Source organism: Falco cherrug, chromosome 9 (genome assembly GCF_023634085.1).
Source record: "Falco cherrug isolate bFalChe1 chromosome 9, bFalChe1.pri, whole genome shotgun sequence".
NCBI lineage: Eukaryota > Metazoa > Chordata > Aves > Falconiformes > Falconidae > Falco > Falco cherrug.
This window is the reverse complement of record NC_073705.1, coordinates 12,197,077-12,218,849: the sequence shown is the minus strand read 5'-3', so window position 1 is coordinate 12,218,849 and position 21,773 is coordinate 12,197,077. Positions and strand designations below refer to the sequence as shown.

Here is a 21,773-nt window from a genome sequence, read left to right as displayed (position 1 = left end):
CCACTCAGTAGGGCATTTTTGAAAGCCCACAGGTTTGCTGGAAAGACACTTGCAGACAACAGTTTTATGAGGCAGGCGGCTACCAGTAAGCCTGGCTAGAAGCTATGTAAGAGCCCAGCGTTAAAAAATATTTTAAGTTCAACAGCTGTCACTGAGGCTGCTAAGAACTGCCTGGCATTTAGTCATCTTACCCACACTGCAGCCATTCTTCAGGAACCTAATTAAGACAAAGGGCTGACTTGCATAAAACGCTAATTGCATGGAAGGTTCTTTCACGTCCAGGTATTTGGAGGGAGCAGGCAGTATACAAACAACTTCTATTCAGCAGGAGATTATTCTGCAAGATAGCTCTGTTGGGTATTTTCCCCTTCTCCTCACCCACTAGTGCCCTTCCAACAATGCAAAAAAGCAGAAGAACGCCCACCTCGGATGCTTGGAGCTGTGATCCTGTAACCCACCTGGGACAACCTATTTTGTGAGTTGTAAAAAAATACTGAATAACCAAACCAGTCTTACCAACAGTGCTAGGGACAACACTAGATGTCAAAAAGGCTGTGCCAGTTTGCCCAACACCAACCAGCATAACAAATAAATGAATTAAAAGGAATCCTCTCTCTCAGACAACAATGTGTTCGTGAGATCAAGATAACAAGAGTAAAAACTACAATTTGAAGCAGTTCACCAAGATCAGAACTAAAGCAGCAACATCAAGGGGAAAAAAAAGAAAAAAAAAAAGACTAATACAAGCACCTTAAACAAATAACTTAGTGTAGAGAAGCCCTTTCACTCTATGAACACACACTGGGCTTTTCTGATTTCCTCTGGGGTCACCTGGGCATGGCAGAAATTACACTGGGTGAGTTACCCTTTTACTGGCATAACTGCTTAATAAAAATATTTCAACACTTTCCCACAAACACATTGGTAGCAAAGGCACCAACAAATTAAAAATTTCCCCCAAAATGTGTCCACAGTCTCTAGACAACAGGACTTCTTGTCTGTCTTTCAAGTGGTCAACTGTATTTCAAATGCAAGGGAATTCTTTAACAGATTCATTATTGTCCTTTGAAGGCCTTCCAGGCAGGTTTTAATCAAGTTTTGACTTGATTTGACCAAATTGGGCAACTGGAGTTGCCCATCGATAGGGCCAGCAGCACCAAGCAGCTGGCAGCGTCCCTCCAAAAAGGCTCCCAGGGAGGAGGGATCATTTTCCCCTGACACAACTGTCCTCGTCAGCTCTTCAAGTAAATATGCAGAGAAAGGAAACTTTCATTTCTCATCTGTTCTTCTCCCCCTGAATTGACAGACCTCAGGAACAGATGCCATTGAGTCAGTATAAGGAACAAAACAGTTCGAGCCACAAGTTTAGCCTTAAGAGCACACGCTTGAAAATTAACATCTTGTCTGAAATCCTTCATTTTTCAGTCCTTTTCTCCTGAAAGCAAAAGTGGCAGATACTCATCCCTTATGCATATGATACACAGTGTTTTTAAAGTTCTGAAATAAAGGCAATAAACAAAAATACATTGACTACAAGACTCTTGTACTTCGTTAGTGCCCACAGTTCCAAATGACATGGGGGGGTCTTGGAGGGGTTTCAGGGAGAAACATGCCACCAGTTGACCAAAATGCCAATTACTAGTATCAGCTGCTAATTTCCTTCTCTGCAAGCACCTAGAACCCTCCACTTATTTACTTCCAGGGAAAAAACCTCAACTCTACATCAGGCTTTTAAAGGTTTATAACAGACCCTGTAGAAGGGGATAAACAATTCTTTTTAAAAGGAAAAATGTCATTTTACTAATGCCTTCTGCAAAGAACGGCTACATTAATCTTGGCAATCTTTACAAATCCTCCCCCGTGTTTTCAAAAGACAGCCAGAGCATTGAGATTCGTTCAACAAATGGCAGCATGAGTCAGTGGGCCTGGGAGCTGTGGGTAGGAAGGAGTAGATGACGTCCACGGAGTCACAAAAGTCTTCAAAATGATTCATGTCATAACGTGGATCCAGAAAAGTGATTTATGGTTTAGACATAAACTAGATGGGTATTTCTGTACCCATGCCTGGGGACTCACCAGCAAACACGGCACCGTTACAGCAAACAAATCCCAGTCCATCCACCAAATCAGCCTCCCTTCCCTCCTCACCACACAGAAGAGTTGAGCCAGCGTGAAATGTTATGCCAAAACCAGCACTAGCATTCATACAGGGAGGCAGAGTTTTGAGCGACAGTGGAGCATACCATCTTAACTGCTTTCAGAAAGCAGAACCACAGCTCTGTTTTAACCTGGGGGCTCTGCAAAACTCCAGAAGCTTCACAGGGACGCTGCAGATCACCGCTGGTGAAAGAAAGCAGGGAAATGAGCAGAAAAGTGCTTGTGCATCTCAAAACTGGCAAACCCTTTCCATGTCATTTTACCTTTAACGAGGTACCCCAAAGAGGTAGTCCAGAAAAAAGAAATAAAATTTGTGAGCCTGCCTAGCACGCTCAAGAATAGACCTGCTTCTCCAAATACAGTCCCAAGCCAACAAAAATCCTGAGCCAGAAGTAGCACTGATCTTGGGAAGATATCCCTAAATACCATCCACATATAACGCAACGAGTACTGTGCAATCACCAGTCCAGACCACCCTTGTCTTCTGCTGGGAGTATCACCAGAACTGCCTCTTGTACCCTACTGCAGTCACTTCCAAATGACATACAACTTATTTTAAAGTTACTAGGCAAGTGAAAACGAGGCATGAACACACATGGAAAAGGTCCAGAGACTTCACCCTCCTTACAAAACTACTTCTCTCAATAAAAACAACTCCGGTGTTAGGTCAGTTCCCAGTCTCTCAGAGTGCATGAGACCTCTGCCACAAACACGCTACAGTACCAGTACTGGTCTGTGACCCACCTGTCACCAGAGACAACTCCATCTCACTTGCTGACGTTGTATTGCTGACCCAGCCACAGAGTCCTCCATGACAGACACACCAGTGATCAAGGGAAAGAGGCAGTGTAGCACAGAAGAACCTCTTCTACCAGCAGGTAACACTCAGCTGCTGCTAACACTCAGTGGCTCACAGCACTTCATCACCTTAAATGTTTAGTTTCAGCTCAGAAAGCAGAAGAGGACCTGAACAACAATCTCAGAACTTCAGAAACCTTCTAATTTTAAATATAAAAATCAAACAAACAGTGCATGTTTATGATGTAGGACTCCTATTTCAGTTGTTAATTAGGTCCGAGAAACAAAATACGAACATAGCAGAGAAATTAAAAATGGATAAATACTGCAATTTTGAAATCAAAAGTTGCTTTAATAACTTTTACTAACGACACATTCCCTGAACAACCTGATGCAGCTTTGAAGTTAGCTCTGCTAGCTCTGAGAAGGCTGGACTAGACACTTCCAGGGGGCCTCAGCCAAACCGAATCTAAGACACTAAGTTTATTCAAATTTAGTGCACGCTCCTGCAATTCTTGCTGAGCTGTTCTATTCTAACAGGCTGTGCTCCTCTCAAGGTGCAAGAAAGTAACCCATATCACAGAATTGCATTGCACAGGGCTTTTTGATCTGGATGTGACTTTTTTTAATCTTTTTTTTTTTTTTTTTTTTTCCAAACCAAGTCTAATAATTCATGTATTATTACATAAAGTTTCCAGGTAGAAGGGATCTTCCATCTTTTGAACACGTGAAACCCCTTAACTAAGATTAACAACTGATCAGAGCAACATTTTGTTTGTTTAGCACGGAGTCAATACCAATTTCTCAGCTGAACAGTTTGGTTTTGAAACTCGTTCTTACCACTCCAATTAAGTCTCCTCGGCCGTATTCACCAGTCAGGTGCTTTTTTCCATCATCCATCCGTATGACTGAGCGAAGTCGACCATTCAACACAATGTACGTGCAGTCTGACTTGTCACCCTGCCTGCAGCAAGAATAATCGATAACGAGGATTAGTGAAGCATCTTTGCTCAGCAAATGCATCTAGAGCCTTTTAAGAAGTTGATTCATCTTTCCCTCCCTGGCTTAAAGGACATGGGAAAATGTTTAACCAACAATTAAACATAATAAGCAAACAGGAAATTGAACAGGCACCTGTTAAAAGGTGATCTGGAAATACATTTAGTGTTTAAATGGACAGGCTTTGCACAACTGGTTGATGTTAGGTCTGGAAGCAGATGAGCAGATTGCAAGTGGTCTCTAGGGGAGACAACAGGCTCATCGCTGGTGACAGTGGGAGCTTGTTGTCATTGCAAGGCCACTATGGATGCATACAGAAATTCTGCAGGTCAAAGAGAAAAAAAAACCCACTCAAGTGGCTCCAGCTTTGGATTCCTTTTGGTGCACACATCTTAGTCTATCAGGAAGTTTTTGCTACATCCAGTTTGCATTTGGAATGCAGATTTCCAGCATAACCTAGCAGATGGATGAAATGCCATACTTCTGGAAGTAGAGTTAAAACTAATGCATGGAATTCCAAAAGACTTTAACAAGATATTGACAGCTATGACTACTTTGATGCACAAAGTAATCCAAAGCTTCTACTAGCATTGGTACTGCAGGTAAAGTTATAAAAGTAAAAATTACAATTATATAGCATATGTACCAAGTTAGCCCTTTATTCTCCCACCACCGCAGCAATCATAGTAATGGCTCATATGTATTCTAGTACAAATATCCATAACACTAAGTTTTCCCAAGGATAACTTTTGCTCCTTAAACATAAAGTGCAGTGCCTATTTTCAATTTACTGTTGAATAAGCCTAACTACCTTTGAGTTTTGTTGTTATTTTAGAAAGGCTGAAAAACTCCTTGAGCAATAGACATTCACGCCCTTAATGATGCAGAAACTACCACCAAAGCATAAAACTGTCTATGCCTTAATCAATTATGTCACTTTAAAAGCTTGCCAAGACAACGTAAAAGATGAGGAATAGCGTAAGAGAATTTTAGTAACACCTGGAGACAAGAGACTGAACAACGTTGAAGGGTACCGCAGAAAGAAAATAACCTGCAAAATAGGCAAATAGATTAACCTGGTGAAATGGTTGACAAATTTAGTCCAATGAGTTTCTTATTCTATATATCACCAAGGGAGCACAGCTCCTTAACTATGAAAACTTGAATACTCAACAGACAAAATACAATTTTATCTGCATCTCACCTGTAAACAGCTCGTCCAGCCTCAACTTCCATCCAATCCAGGGCAAAGTCAATTTGCCTTACAAATGGAGACATCCTCTTCACAACAGTGTGGGCCACACCAAGAACTACACTTGGCTGCTCCCGCATTATCCTAGAGGGGAAAAAAACCATAAAAATATGTGCTATTCAAGTACCTCCCCAAAACAGAAATAGGTACACACAGGCACAGCATCCCAATGCAGCTGTAGCCAGCGTAGCTGGGCAGTTATATAGGCACTAATGCAGAAGTTAGTACCTACCCATATACACGCTCCACTATCACCGCAACCACACTACATCAGTGAAAATTTGACACAGTATGGGGCTGGCCAGCCCTCCAACCTAGCCCAAATTAAATGTCACTCAAAATCAGCACTGTCCTAGTAGCAGCAGGACTAAGCCAGTAGGATGTTAGCTAGCCCTGCTGTATGGTCCAATTCCCTTCTTTAAGCAAGCAGTGGGATCGATGAGAGCCATGTTCTTGTTTATGAGCCACCCTTCCAACCCCCCCTTCACCCGGATCTCTTAGAACTCTGGGAAATGTTCATACTGTCCAGAAGATTATCCCTCTTCCCATTCTGTACCACTCAGTCTCTCAACACATGCATGTGCTCAGTTTCCCTTAGATTTTACATCAAGTCAGAACCCTGTTATACGTAAAGTCTGATGCTCTTAAAAATAAGAGACCTGCTCTGTACTTCAAATGTTCCCTTCTCCCTGCTGCAAAAGCCACAAAGAACTGAAACATCTAATATAGCTTCTGATCTTCACGCTGCATCTTCTGAGTGATGCTTAAAAGTTTTCAGTAATAGAGATACCATGTAATTTAAAACTTTTCTCAAACTGAAAAGCTTTGAGAACGTTCTGCCAGGGATAACTGGAAGCGAGGCCCAAGGGAAATCACTCTCACAGATACCTGGTAACTGCTCAGGAATGTCTTACTTCTCATTCTTTTTAGTCTAAAGACCACTGCATCCTGTCATTTTTTGAGCAGGCCCTCAAGTTCTTCCTGAAGAGTGAACTGATCACATGCATCTCTAGGTAGCGTACCTGTTAGGACATCTTTTCTGTTCCTGCACAGCATCACACCAATTGATGGCAGATTACTAAAAAACACTTATTTCACAAGAGACAGCAAAATTCATGAAGAAGTAGGTAAGTGTACACAGACCCAGTATGTGAAGTGCAGGCAGATAGAGATGAGGGAGCTAGGCTAAAGCCCCACATAGACAGGAACAAAGAAGAGAAAATGATTAATACTTGGTAGGTATCAATGCAGATATTCCTGCATCAATGTTCCCTTTACAATGAAGATACCAGACCGCCCTAAAAAAAATCTGCTTAGGAGACCTTGAGTATGTGAGAACTCTCACCGAGCACGAATCATGCCAGCTTGGTGTCTAACCTTGCAGCCAAAATACAGGGAGGAGAGAAAGGCATGGGAGGAGCACTGTCAGTCTTTGTTCTCTAACTGAAATACGGTTCCTTGTAGACCACTGCAACCCGGCAGAAAGCAGAAAAAGCCTGACTAGAGATCCATAATCCTACAATGTGGTAGCAAAAGCAGACTCACCAGGAGCTCTTTACTGCCTGAACATACCACAGAAACTGTACTCAAGTTTCTAAAACGTCAGATCTCTCATTCATTAGTCCTCTAGCTGCAGCAAGAGACCCAGTGCTGACAGTGACAGCGGGTCAAGTGCAGCACATGGCACTGCAGGGAGGTTTCGTGTTTATCTGCTCTCCTTACCCAATGCCTCCAATTACCACTTTGCAATAACGAAGCTTATAATTTCTTCAGCCAAAATCCCTGAAATTGAAACGGAAGAGGTTCATAGGCACATATCCCTGTTCCATATCGAGCTCATCACACTCGCACCCCTGCGCTCACGTGCGCTACTAGGTAAATTATACTGAACACCAACTCGTACATGGAGCGCAGTTTAAAATCCAGCCATCAAAACAGGATTATGAAAAAGCAGGACAGCTTTCTTCTCCTGCCCCTCTTCTCTTGCCCTGAGGTTTCCATGTCCCTGCCAAAGATACCTACAGACTACCCTGGTTGCTATAAGCTACTATTGCACGTGAAAAGAACATTTTATCTTGTAGAAACTTCACCACACTAACGTAACGTGGAGCAAAGGAGAAAGAGCTGGAAAAGGCACCCCAGGATAAGCACTAATAAACAGACAATGCTTATCCCTCCACACATGCAAAACACCCAAGCCTATTCCCCTTCTCAGCTGAACTAAAAGTTAAATAAACCCCCCTGAAAACTCCTGAACGGTTTAGCTCATTGTTTTTACTCTACTTGCTTATTTAGCCCTCAAAGTCTCGTCCCACACAGGCTGTCTGCTGTGATCAGTAAAAGCCATTTACTCCTTCTCCTCCCTCAAGATATGTGTCTTAATGAATTCAAAATGTAAACTACTAAGAGGCTGCTTTCATTTCCATCTGGAGCTCTCTGTTATTTTACTCAGTGCTACATAGCTTCTACAAGAGTATCAGCACAGAGGGTAGAAGTCCATCCTTATGCACAAGAACAGGAAGACTGAATCCAGCCCCCCATCATCAGCCAGGTTTCTTCCCTCTTACTTGGACATTTTCATCTTCCCTCTTCTGTTTGGCACCTGCCTGACACTGGGGAAATTAAAACCCAAAGCTCTGTACTACAGAAACCTGTTTCTGAAGGGATCCTAAGGATTCTTTATTAGAAAGCTCACCAGATACAGTGGGAAAGGGCTCAATGAGCATCTGTGAAAGCCTGGGACTTATGCAGATATTCTTGCGGATGTGGATGCAATTTGATATTCAGCTTGGCTGGCGATACCAAATAAAAATCAAAGCATTCCTGCTTCTCTGCCAAGCACACATGATTAAGACTCCAAACTGTGAAATTTACTGAAGCAGAAAATGTGAGAGAGTCCCCAGTACCGCAGAACCTGAACATATTCCCTCAAGAGAGTGTGGTGACAACTTGATTACACTGCTCGTCAGGAGACACCAACAGTTGCAGCGTAGGCACTGCACACTTAGTACATCAGTGCAGCAAAATAGCAAAGCATTTAAGGTATATGCTATATAATTAGCTAGTGTCACCCCTATACTTAAACTCTACATTTGCAGATAGTTATTTAGTCATGTTAGGACCACGTAAATGGCTCCTGCCCTCAAGTTTCAGCGAAATGGATTTGATCTGTTGTCCAACACCCAACATGCAATTCTAAGCCCTGGGCTACTTCCATTACCGTGCTCTTTGCCTAATGGCAACTATTGACCGTGGTCTTTCTGCTTGGCCCTCTCATTAATTATTGAGAGAAACCACATACAATGTTACAGGGCAGCTCAAAGAAAAAAGACTAATGTAGTTGACAAGAAAGGAATTTTGGAGAATAATGGAGGTTCTTGTCAAATTTATTCTGGTCAGTAAGAAAGTTAAGAGCCCCCTCAAAAAAAAACCAAACTCATTTCCTGTGAGATTCTGAGCAAAGGAGAAAACCTAACATTGCAGGACTATGAGCACTGAATTTGGCACAAAAGGTGGAAAATAAAATTTACTTCTGATTTTATTAATAAGTTTTTTTTTCTCACACAGTTCAAAGCAAAAATGAACTAACTTGGAGAAACCTCATGCTTCTCAAAGACTTTCTACCATAACACTTTTAAATACAGGAACAGGAGTTAGAAGTGATCTAAAGTGTGGATTTCAAGAGAAATTGTGAAGGTAGAATGCTGGAAGATCACAGAGCTCATAAAATGCAGAGAACTGGCAAAAGACTTTTCAAAGGACCAAAAAAAAATTTGAAAGGTCCCCAAAATGATGAAGAGGTGATATCACTAACTCTTAAGGGGTTAATAGACAAACAAGAGACAACTCAGTTCTTGAGAGAAAAAGACTCAGGAAAATAAGCTCAAGCAAATGAGAGAGTTAATCCAGGACTGAGTATCAAATAAAAAAAATAAAAAAAAAAAGAGAGAAGAAAAGGTGGAATATCTGACCGCTTGGCTGAGGCGACATAATGAAAACTGAAGTCAGAAACTAGTAGGAAAACAACAGCAGAAGAAAAAAAAGAAGGAAAAAGCAAGACCTTAGAAGAAATAGATGTGATACGGGATGGAATGGCACAAGTGGGGAGCATCTATCAGAAATTAGGTCAAAGAGTTGACATCCACTGCACAGACTTGAAAAAACACAGGTAATCAACCTAGCACACTGCTGAGAACAGCGTGTTCAGTTTCACTGCATACAGCCTTTTGCCCGAGGTGAAAAAAACAAAAATCACAGAATAAGATTCTTTGGTAGAGTTGGTTAGGAATACAAACAATTAGAAGGACTTAGAAAGTAAGAAGTACACAGGAACATCCAATGTAACAGAAGCCTAGAAAACACAACCTCAAAAAGCCCTATGCGCAACACAGCACTGATGGCACGTTCAAGCAGAAGTTGAAAAAGGAGTTTAGAAAAGCAAATAGAGGTATTTGACACAAATTATGTGTGAACTAACAGTAAGTCTTAACAATAGGATCATGGAATAAATCAAGGGCATTAATCATTAATATTGGACAATGAGGCTAACCATAGTCATCATATTGGGGGGTTACTTAATTTTTAATTGGTTTTTGATCAATTAAGCATTAAGTCACAAGTCACATACTGCTTCCAAGGTCCAGAAAGGAACCTGTCTTGCACAGGGGCATTACTGTTTGACCTATTCTATTAGTGAGCATTGAGAACCTACAATCACACCACCACCAAACATCCATAACACACCCAACAGCCTGGTCTGTGTTGGGAAACAGAACCGGGGTGGTTCTCCAGCAAAAACGAATAACTAAAAGAAAGGGCCTGGCAACGAGGCACTGAACCTAGCAAAGCACAGGCTCTGGCCAGGCCTTATTTGGAATACAAAATATGTGAGTCTTGGGTTGTAAATCACAGCCCATTGGGTTAAGTGCTCTATAAACCTGGAACAAAGGAGGTATCACCATTTAATATTACCATGTTCCCTGCATGACCACTTGCTGGAGATAAAGCCATTCGATAGATGGGTCAGAGTTCATCTGGGTGCTTAAAAACCTCATGTAAACGATACAATTTCCTGCGGGATGTACTGTAGCAGTACTGCACCACACACACATCCACTATTCACATTTGTTCAAAAGGGCCATAAAAAAAAAATTTTAGTAATAATGAATAGATGTTTTCATGGCAGAACTCACTCGTAGAAATGGGACTTGGAAATAGACAAGAAGCTGCAGTCTCGATTGGCCTTGATGGTGAAAATCAGCGGTTCCCCCGTCAGGACAGCAAGCTGGCCTACGAGTTCTCCTGGATGGGTAATGAACAGGCAGGTGTCCTCCTCCGAGTCTATCTTTCGTTGGTACACATGAAGCATCCCCGAGACCACAAAGCAAACATTAACATCCTGGAGAAAATGGGAAAAGAGCTCCATAAAATCCCCGAAGATTTTAAAAGCAATTATCACAGTGACAGTACTAGCATGACCGATCTGTTTTCCAGAAAGCGCCCTATAGTTTTTGAACAATTAGGTGATAAAATAAGACACAACAGTGAATTATTAAAAGCAGGTTATGAATATTTAAAACTAAGCAGCCACAATATTGAAAAACGTGTTTCTCTTTGTGTGGTTATGAAAAACGAAGGCTGCATCTGTAAGATCTCAAGAAATAACAACTGAATTGCGAATGGAGATAATGGGGTAATCACAGCAGCATGACAAGGGACATCGCAGTTCAGCAGAGCAGAATACAGCAGCACTGTAATTGGAGCTGCCCCTCATCTGTGTTGCAGAAACTTGTTTATTTACACAGTATTATTATAAATTAATCTTGTCATATCCTAAATACAATTTGCTACAAACAAATAACACTGGATTTGTACTGGGGGGGCAGGGAGGGGAAATGCTTTACTGCAACTGAGTGACATCACCGAAAGTCCACAGTGCAGGACAAGAAAAAAGGCCACCTGGTCTCCATACCTCCTCAGGGAGGGTGGAGGTATGATACTCCGTACTTTCATATGAAAGTAATAAGAGCTGAAAACAGACGGGTACCGGATTTCCACTCTGGCTCTGGCTACACTGCTGCTCCACATGTGCAGAAAGGCTGAGAGCTGGCATTGTTCCATCTCAAGAAGACTTGGGAGGGGGTCAGGTGGGGATTTTCTATTTATCATCAACGTGATTAATTACCTTATGGTGGGGGGCAAAGTCCGAGTCAGACTTACATTCTCTGTACTCTCGGATGATGCTCACTCACCTGATCTCCTTGCCTCGACAGCACAGTCCCTGCAGTGACCTGATGCAATGTCACTTTGCCATTCAACAACGAAGGATCCTGGAGAAGAAAGGGGAAGGGGTATGATTTGCTTGTCTGTGCACACATAAAGATCCAAGGATGTGAGGAAACATCCAAATAAAGCAAGTAAGAATGGTATTTACTAAAGATGGTGGTCTAAGTACTTGAATCTCTTTAAAATATGGTGCATGATTTTTATAATTACCCAACAGACATTTCTTCCAGAAGAAAAAAAAAAGGTTTAATTCATTTCAATTAATCAAAAGGATATTCTTCAGGATTTTATATTTGTCAGTTTTCCCCCCTGACTTTTAAGGGTCTATAACAAAGAGACCTGTATCAGCAGGCACAAAAATCATGAAATATGAAGTTATTTTCAAAGGAAGGTGAAACTAGAGGAGACTGTCTACATCATGGAGGAACTAGACAAGATGATTTAACACTTGCTTTATCACAGCCCTTCCCTGTTCACACAGCTCAGCTATGCTGCGCATGCATAGCAGATTTTCATACATACTGTAGACCAAAAGCTTCCCTAAAGGAATGAATTCTTGTGTTCATCACACGTGGACTACACAGGAGAGTGGGAATTGTCCTCCTGACTGATGGGGACGTGGGAGGGAGGGGTCTTTCCCACAGCCTGCCCTCGCTTCAGACTGAGCCCCAAACCCTCGCACTGGCGAGGCGCTGATCTGGTAAAGTGCACCAGCTGATCAGAAGATTCCTTTCCAGCTCCAAAGCTGGTCACAGAGCATAATCCTGAGTACGTAACACAGACAGCCAACAGGCATGGAGAGAATTTTCTTTCCATCTCAAAGAACTGCCCACACAATTTGGTGTCCCATGTGCAGTCAGTAACAAACCCTAACGCTTCAGGCCACCACTGCTTCGGTGAAACTTTCACCCAACCCAGCGAACCTTCAGAAGCTCAGCATTTTACCGTCATCGCCTGAATGGGTAGGGGCAAAAACCTAGGCTCAACTACGCGATTCTCGCGCTATGCCAGTGACGTATGTGACAGTGCAGTCCTCACGTCTTGCAGCTTAACCTCTGCAAGGCAAAGCCAGATGCTGCTGTGTCCAGTACTTTGCCACTGAGGTAGAGCCATGAACAGCAAGAGTAAAAGCATGAGGCAAAGCATGCGCAGTAAGATACAACTCAGCGCAAGCAGCACAGCAGAATTTGCCCATAGTAATCAACCTTACGGCAGCAGGAAAACAATATAGCAGAGATGTAAACATTTTACCATTGACATTGTTATGCCAGGTTTTTATCTTTTCGGTTTTGGTTGAAAAAAAAAAAATAGAGCAAGTGAAATAATCAGAATTATTCTTCACACCTACAGTTGATAAAAAGAACAGATTTTCATCAAAAAATAGCTTTATTGAAACCAATCTGTTCCACGGGAACATATCCAATGCAAAGAACCTGACAAGCACCTGTCAAAATATTTCAGTTCAGCAGTATCAACTTAACTAATTTCTAAGATGTTTCTTCTATCTTTATATGTTTATGGTTCTATAGTATTATTACCTATTCCTAAAGACAAAGCTTTAGCTGTGAAAGTGTCTCACAGTAAGGGAATACAAGCTCCCTAATGAGCTCTACTTACCAACGGCTTTTTTCTGGCTGTATTAGCTCTAACAAAGATTTTATTCCTGTCTAAGGTTACTGAAGTATTGGAATAGATTGCACACAAAGCTGTGAAGTCCTCATCATTGGAGATCTTTAAGAACAGCTTAGTCAAAAACCTGCCAGAAATGACTTGGCAATATTTGATTTTGCCTTGGGCATGAAAAGAGACTGAATGACCTCCAAGCAGACCTTGAAATCCTACTTTTCTGTGCTGTTACTACCCTGATTAAGCAATAAAGGAGCTGACAAACAAGATCACAGAAAAGATCCACCCTGCCTACTATCTTCTCTCTTGAATAGGCAAGCAAACCCAAAGTCAACATTGCATAGTTACAGGGTTTGTGCTAAATAACTCTGCACTGATCCCCTCCAGCTTCCAGGAAAAGAAGTTGCTAGCACAACAAAATCTATTTCATCGTAAGTTTCTTTCTTTGTGTTACTATAATAGTTAATCTATTATCTAAATTATATATATTACATACCACAAGTAGATAAATAAATTATCTAAAAATAGAAGTTTATGATGCAGAAGTGAAAGCACAAGCCACTTATAAACAATAAACAAAAGCAGTAATTAACTGGAACAGACAATTTTTTTTGTCAAAGGAAATTCCCTTTTAACTCACAAAGATAAGCCCTGCAACACTGTTTAACTCTTATATAACTGCACATAAAGCTGACAACACGTAAAAGTTGTATGAGGTTGAAAACCATTCATGACAGAGATCCAAGGAATGCAAGTTAATTAAAACAAACAAGAAAAGAATCTTAACTCTGAAGTCAGATACCTAAAGGTCATTTGAAATAATACTGCCCCTCTCCTATGGTAAATTATCCCCCCGTCTCTCTCTTACAGCATCATGGAAAAAAACCCAAACACTAAACAAAAAACCCCACCATCTGTCATCAAAACATCTTAATTTTATTCACACTGATTGGCTGCTCTGAAAAACGACAACTTAAAATCCCTTCAGCCAGCTAAGAAATGAAAGATCTGAGCTAATTTTTTAAGAGAAGAGCTTACAGAATTCATTTTCTTCCCTTATGTAAGTACTAGTGAACACATATTTTTAAACACAGTAAGATTTTTCTTCCATTGCCTGAAGAAGAATTAACATTTGCTATCCTGTATAGAAAAAACTAACATTGGCTTTTAAATGAGATTTCTATAATTTGGCTACATTCCATCAGATTCTTATTTGCTTGTGAAAAAAACGAGTTGCTGTAATACTGAATTTTGAAAAGGCTACCTTATTTCATTATTATTTACATCTTCATGTTAAAAACACTGCCTGTTAGATGCTGCATCTAAAGGACACTATTCCAATTAACTTCAACACTAATCTGTTTACTTCTTAAATCATTGAGAAATTTATTCTAGATTAAAAAAAAAAAAAAAGTGCTGTAATCAGTAGCTTCAGCAACCATGGAATTCTTGTTTGTGATTCAATAGGTCTAAAAGAAGGAAGACATCAGTTGTATATTGGATACAGACTTTTGTTACACACTGCATCTGAGGCCAGTCCTACCAAGAACAGATGAAAGCACTGAGTCCTACTTGACTCCATCTGTAACAAGAATTCATTCTAAAATCATCTGCAGCCTTCCATGAGGATATAAATGCCTGAAAAAACTGAAAATTAACATAACGAGAGAGTTAAATCTCCTGCAAACTAACAGACAGTGCTGTACCCCTTCATCAAATTGGCAACAACGTAGAGCACGTCTCTCAAGCCCCACTACAGCTAGCTTAAAGATCAGGACATAGATTTTGAAGTTGCAAGGGGAGTAATTTGGAAATCGACAGGAAGCGTTAAAATCTGAAAGTAAATTTTAAGTTCTAGCAAGTGTCATTTAGCTGAGAGCTCTTCAGGCAGAGGCGGCTGCAGCAGCTGCACCCAGGTCTCTGGCAGCACCAACAGACGGGAGTTACTGAAATACAGGCTGTAATAAAACTAGGATATCTGCGACTGATTTAGACAGAAGTACAGTTTTCCCAAATTGTCTGATGAGGAGAAACATTTCCATTCCTTCTTACAACATGAAGGTGATAAGCAGGGGCTGAGCTCAAGAATGACAACCGCAAGGGCACCGGGCATTGCCTTGCAATGGGCATGGCACCGCCGCTCAGCCGCAAAACGCGCTCGGAGCCCTTGGCCAGATACAGAGATTCAATTCCCAAAGCCAAAGGAGGCACTCTCATGCTGTGCCGACAGGAGTAATAGATTCAGCAATCACCTGCACGCCTTTATATAACTTCTTCACACAGCATGCGAGAGCATGAAATTACAAGGCGACAGAAATTGCACGTTTACTTCTCACATGGATAAATTTGTACACAGTGAGAAAAAGATTCATGCAGAGCATTTCAGTATGGGCTTTTCAAATGGCAGAATAATTCAGATTTATTTCAGTCCTGCTAATAACTTCAACAACTTAAGAATAAAACATTCAGCTAGTCTACAGTATACTAGAGAGACAGTTTACTTTTTAGTGCCTGGCAGAATGAGATGAAAAGCAAAAAGAAAACTCGTTTCTTCCTGCCACAACTTACATCAAGTTTCATCAAGGTTGAAAGGTCCTTCTTTGCTGCTTCGACAACTGCATCATTATGTTTGCTATTACAGGAATCTTGTGCAGCACTATAATGGAAAACCGCTGAAGGAGTCTCTGTCACCGTCACAGTCTTCTTCAGTATCGACTGCAAAGAACAGACACACAACAAGTATCAGTTTAGAAGTTGTAGTTGGCACGTACCAGCAAAAACTCGCTGTATCATCTGTGTTCTCTATCCACCATAGCTGGTGGCCTGCAAAATAAAAAGCTAGGTTTCCCAGAAAGCAACAACTTACTAACATCGTTATCCTTGCATTTTTCTGCAAAAGCTCGACACTCAAGTCAAAGTTACTCATCACAGCGTGTGAAAGGGAAGAATAAGAGACTTTTCAGAAACTGGGCAGCTGCCAGCTTCACAGAACTAAAACTTTATCAACACTGTATGCAAAGATGGAGGAAAAGATAACATGCCCATCAAGGTCACACTCTGTCACAGTTTCTCTTCAGATTTTGGTTTGCAGGTTTATAATTCAAGAGCATTTTTTTTTGTTCTTGACTTCCAGGCCAGTATCCATAAAAGGCAGACCACAAAAAGAAAAACACGTTTACAAATCTGACTGAAAACCTACAGAATGTTCAGAGACTGATACACATTTTTAATTCCTTGCTGCAAAGTAGTTCTCACAGATAAAGCATGGTCTGACAAATACATCTTTTCAAATAATCCTTTTCATGAGTCAAAAGGAAGGCGATACCTAAAATTAGGAAGTTGCAGCAATGTCTTCCCATTACTTGCCGTGGGAATCTCCACAGGGTTTCAAAATCTGCACTAAAGAAAACCTAAACAGTCATCAAAATCTACTGAGACAACTGCAAGTTAGAACACACCAACACAAGAAGACCAAAGATCACAACTTGTAAAGAGTTGCAAGGGCAACGTTTTGAAGTAAGGGAGAAAACATTTAAATGAATACCGCCGTAAGGAAGTGCAACGTGAGAAACACATGGGACTCTCCAAAGGAGACTACCTACCTTGCCCACAACAGGACTGCTGGCCATGTCCTCCGAGCCAAAGTGCACTCTGGCTCTTTCATACGCCATGTCCATGTCTGACTTGGCACCGCTGGAATTATCTACAAGCAATATAAACATTTTTTTTAAGCACCTTCTTTATTACAGTTTCTCATAAGTAGCAGATAGTACACAAAGTCAAGCAAGTTGTTGTCTGATTGCGGTTTTTTTCGTTTCTGAAGCTAAGAATAAAACAGCAAGTGGCATCCTCACATTCTTATTTATTTTCTAGTTCCTTTTGACCTGGAAGACTTGATGGGAATTTTAAATCTTCTCATCTGAGTCATGTATACACTACATTCCAAAATTCCCACATCCACTCTCGTAACGTAATTATTTTGGGGTAGACAAGACAAAGTCATTTGGATTTCCCCATCATCAGTAAGAGGCAAATCCAGCAAACAGATTGTCCTCATTTTTTTCAGAAAATTACTCTTATTAAGCTTTTCCCCATCAAACCAAATAACTTTTTGTACCCAGTATATTGCGAGAACTTTCATAGGGGGAACATTATGATAAGCAACTTCTAAAAGTCTCTCCATAGAAAGCATTCCCCTCCAATGCCTAACAATTTCAGATCTGTTCTAACACTTGTCCAAATTTCAGTGCATCTCACGTGCTGACAGATACCTAAGGAATTGCCTTACAGGTCTCAATTAATGAATCTGAAGTCACTAAGAACTTCTATTTCTTACTTCCCAATTTTAATACATCTTAATTATATTAGCTCTTTGGCTGTCCCATCCACCTTCCAGGAACTTCTCCAACATAATAACGCCAACATAACCAGGAAACACTTCCTATTTAATTACCTTGAATAAGAGTCTGATGGCATACCAGCCTGATGATTTACAGATGAGTTTAAGAATCATGTAGAGATTACAACTTCCTCTAACAAATAAACCTGTAATAATTTACATCATAATTCCATGTCTAATATCTCAACTATATATTCAGAAAAGTTTGTTTTCTCCCTTCTGTTACTACATTGTTCATATACTTCTGCATTTTTAAATACAAATTCATGCTCAAAAACAGGATGGGCCCTTCAGAAAAGCAATGGTCTTTCCTAACTGTTGAATTTTGTTACCTAATAAACTCCGAAAGGGCTCAAATTTTTAATTCTGAATTCCTCCCTGGTTCCCCCTGACCCCCACCCCCCACCTCACCTTGAGTTTGCCTGGGATTGCCCTGATCTTGGAAAGCTGGGTCTTGAAAACATGGAGCTGCCCTCTGTATACACTCTTGTGACATATGATAGTGTGGAAATACTATCCTTCCAGAAAAAGTTGTATTTTTAAGATTAAATTTATAAAACAACCGTTTTATTTCTGAAGGAGCTGCTCGACTCCTGTCTCCACCCCAGCTAGGACAAGGAGAGAACGCTACTGTCCCAAAGATTCAGATCTACCTCTGAGTACTCTTTTCCATGTTATCTACAAATACGAACAAATCTTGGCGTGTAGTAAATCCCCATCTGCCACTGGAGTGATAACATCATTTTATGATTAGCCTCCAAACCAGAAACCCAACAAGCTGACCCAAAGACTGTCATCAGCAAAACCTGCAAACCATGAGACCAAACAAACAAAAACCCCACAAACCAAGCCAAAAAGCTGTTGATGCTACTAACTGAATTTCATACACATGGCAACATTAAAGACCCTAAATTAGTTATAAATACAAAAAGCTGGGATAGTAGAAATAGCAGCATGGAAATCCATATGGGCTGATTTGACTAGCTGTCAATTATACTGCCCCACAAACCATAGTGTCAGCGTAATTACTAAGCCCCAATACACCAAGGGCATTTTAAATCTAAACACACACTTCTCAGGTTAAACCTAAATAATCTGATAATGGGTATGTAGGCATGAAAAGCATCCTCTACATAGCTCTGCATATTAAAAAAAAAAATCAGAGAGAGGAAAAAGAGGAGGCATTCTAAGAATGAAAGCTTATGTCTACTAGACTTCTATTCCAAGTAGAAGTCTTCATCTCAGTCGTAGATATAAGCTTCCCACACAGTGATTAATTAAGCTGTCTTGTTGCTCAAATGGGAGTTAGAAAGGATACAGCAGAACAAGCTTTAACTAGAACCGTTGAGTCAAAAGAACAGAAGACAGTGGGAAACTCAAGAGTGGAATGCAATCCTGTTTGATGAACACATGCTCGTTGGTATCCCACACACTGCTGGTATGGAAGTCACTGCAAAAACAATGGCAACTGACACAGTCCCTGGCAGCAGTTCAGCTACCTCCTTCCAAGCGCTCGCTCGCCACGCGACCTGCTTTTCCTGGTGCAGCTGGTTCTGCGCTCCTGCACGTACGCCGGAGGGTCACGGCTTCACTTTTGAAGAAGGAAAAGCACCTTCTCTTAACTCTTGATTAAAAAACCCCAGCAAACCAACCGATACAAGATAACTGCTGTTCAACCCATTAAGTTGGGAACACTTACTTCCAGGAACAACAAAACTGCTGAAGTTATCACAGACAAAAGATCCCACTGTTTTCTTTCAATCATCTAACTCTTCTGTCCACCAGCCCAGATAGTCCACATGACTTCATTACATCCTTCTCCACATAAAGGGCTAGCTTATTTAAAAAGTAGACTAGCCTAAGTTGGCAGGATGGTATTTCCTCATCTACACAACTGCAATGTTTCAAGTTAGACAGCTATACAAAAAACAGAAGAACAAATTACACCCCAAACCCAGGGGCAACTGAAGCAAAAATGTTTTCCCCAAAGTCACTTTGAGCAGTTTTTGTTAATTCTAATGAGCCAAGCAAATCAAAGAGATGCTGAGATAATAGCAGCTGTATCACTCTATTAACACAGTTTTCTTTTCTCTGAATCAATATTTCCCACGGAGCCTTAACACACAGTAAGGTAGTGGAATAGAATCTGAAGCAAGATCTTCATCTCCTCATTACAGACATCAAGATACTTTCCATGCAAGCTAAACAGTGACTGTAACCTCAGTGCAGTGAGCATCAATCAGCTCTGTTAACTGAGGTAAATCATAATTACCCAATTAGATACACTCCTTCTGTCAGTAAAAATTAATTTTCTCTCTCTCCTAAGCTCTGTGTACCCTGACATAACTCTCACGACACATAAAAGGAGAAAGGAAGGACAAATGGACAACACATCCACTGCTAAGTATGCAGGGATCCTTCTACATAAAAGCTTCTAAGAACACGCGTGGACTCTACCTTAAAAATGTTACAGGGCTGCATAGGCAGATCTCCCTGAACTACCTTATCTACCTGGGTGAAAAATGGCTATGTTCAGAGATTTCACCACCGAATCACATTTGCTGGTACATTTTATAATGTGTAGTGCAAAAGAATCTAACATGTATGAAAATAAGCCAAGTCTTGCATGGGTCAGTTCAATATTTTCCCTTAATTTGTTTCCCTGCTTCAGAAAGATGATCTACGTACAACTAGTCAAAATCCTACTTCTCCGTCACATCCACCCCTCTGCACAGTTACATGGAAGTCATAAAAAAAAAAAGTAACTGAGACATTGTACATTTGCACAGTGGAAATTGAAAATAAAGCGAATCAGCTCTCTATTGTTAAAAATGAAGTAACTACCTGTTCTTTTCTACATACCACCAGCTTAACTTGATAGCAACAAGTGTTAGAAACCTTAAGTTGGGGAAAGACCTCAACGCCAAGGTCTCCCGCCTTGCCTCCATACACTCTAATCCCTCATAGTATGTTTTTACCTCCTAAGCCATTTAAAGTCAACAATAATAAATAATATGTGTATCTTCTAACGTATCCAGGGTACCTTTATTCCACTGATTAAACTCCATATGACTTCTCTGTTAGCAGTATCTTCATAATGGCTACCGCATCTAAGCATGACCTTACAACTACCTCAAGCTCATTAGTTTGGTACACAGTTAACGAAAGGCAGATGCCAGCCTTCTGTGATTCACTCATTTTCTATACCTTAAGCATAAAGCCAACCTAAACAACTGGCCCAGAGGAAGATGCCTACAGTGGAGATGACTGAAGTCGCAGTATTCATTTCAGTGAACATCAAAACAGCTCAGCTTCATAAATGCCTCATCAGAGCATTCAGTGATAAATCACCTTTATTACCCACTCAAAAAACATTCTTCTAAAAGCAACAAAGCCATGTAACGTGCTCTCTGGGACAATCAGCCAAGCAAGAATCACGTGTCACCTTTTGCATGAAAGATGACAGCATATCATCATAACTCACTTTGTTTCAGTTCTATCAATTAATAAAGCTCTTCATCTGCAGGTTTCTAGTTAGCCAAATTACTGTATGATCCTCGCTGCTAATAAAGACAGTAAGTGAATGCTCTCTTAGATAATACTCCATTTGTTACTTCAGAAAATAAACTTCTGACAAACGAGTTAGGAAGCAGTACTACTGCAAGATGATTATCTAACCCAGTGCTCCAGAGAGCGTGGTCTTCCCCCCCTATGATTAGATGCATTATGTATTACCCACAATTTAACCAAGTACTACTTACTAGAAGTCTCTGCAGACCCTGCGTAGGGAGGTGAAGAGAGACTTCTTCTGAAAACATGCTCAGAGTTTTCTGTACCAGAGATCTTCAACGCATCTGAAATTTAGAAACAGAAGTTATATGAATAACACAAGGTACTCCCTAATAAAATTGCACTGACAGCAAGAACCTCTCACTATCCAGTTACTAAAGGCTGTGTAAAAGGCTTTGAAACACCAATGTTAAACACTCTTTAAACCTACTTCCTACTTCTAATTTTTTTTTTTTTTTTTTTAGGTTCAAAGATAAATAGCAAGTCAATTTATTTTTCTGGGTTTAGCTTTCATACTGACACTTCAACCTGAAAGCCTACACATATCCAGCAATTCTTCTGCTGGTATCTAGAGTGCAAAATTTTTTACAGCTTCTCCTATGGAGAACATTAGGAGCCACTTTCTTTTGCCCTCTCCCTCACCCCTTGACATCATTAACGACACAGTAATAATTTCCTATTACAGCT

General features: G+C 40.6%; 1 protein-coding gene across 5 annotated transcripts in view; it reads right to left on the bottom strand.

Moving 5' to 3' along the window:
• The window catches only part of PNPLA7 (patatin like phospholipase domain containing 7), a 125,499-nt gene that overhangs the window by 85,499 nt on the left and 18,227 nt on the right, over positions 1-21,773 (bottom strand). For all 5 annotated transcript variants that reach the window (XM_055720455.1, XM_055720452.1, XM_055720454.1 and 2 more), the window contains exons 13-19: positions 21,278-21,370; positions 16,720-16,820; positions 15,686-15,832; positions 11,458-11,535; positions 10,399-10,604; positions 5,159-5,290; positions 3,796-3,919 (exon numbers count right to left, since the gene is read on the bottom strand). In XM_055720455.1, the coding sequence (XP_055576430.1) occupies positions 3,796-3,919; positions 5,159-5,290; positions 10,399-10,604; positions 11,458-11,535; positions 15,686-15,832; positions 16,720-16,820; positions 21,278-21,370 (881 nt within the window). The remainder of the gene's footprint in view (positions 1-3,795; positions 3,920-5,158; positions 5,291-10,398; positions 10,605-11,457; positions 11,536-15,685; positions 15,833-16,719; positions 16,821-21,277; positions 21,371-21,773) is intronic.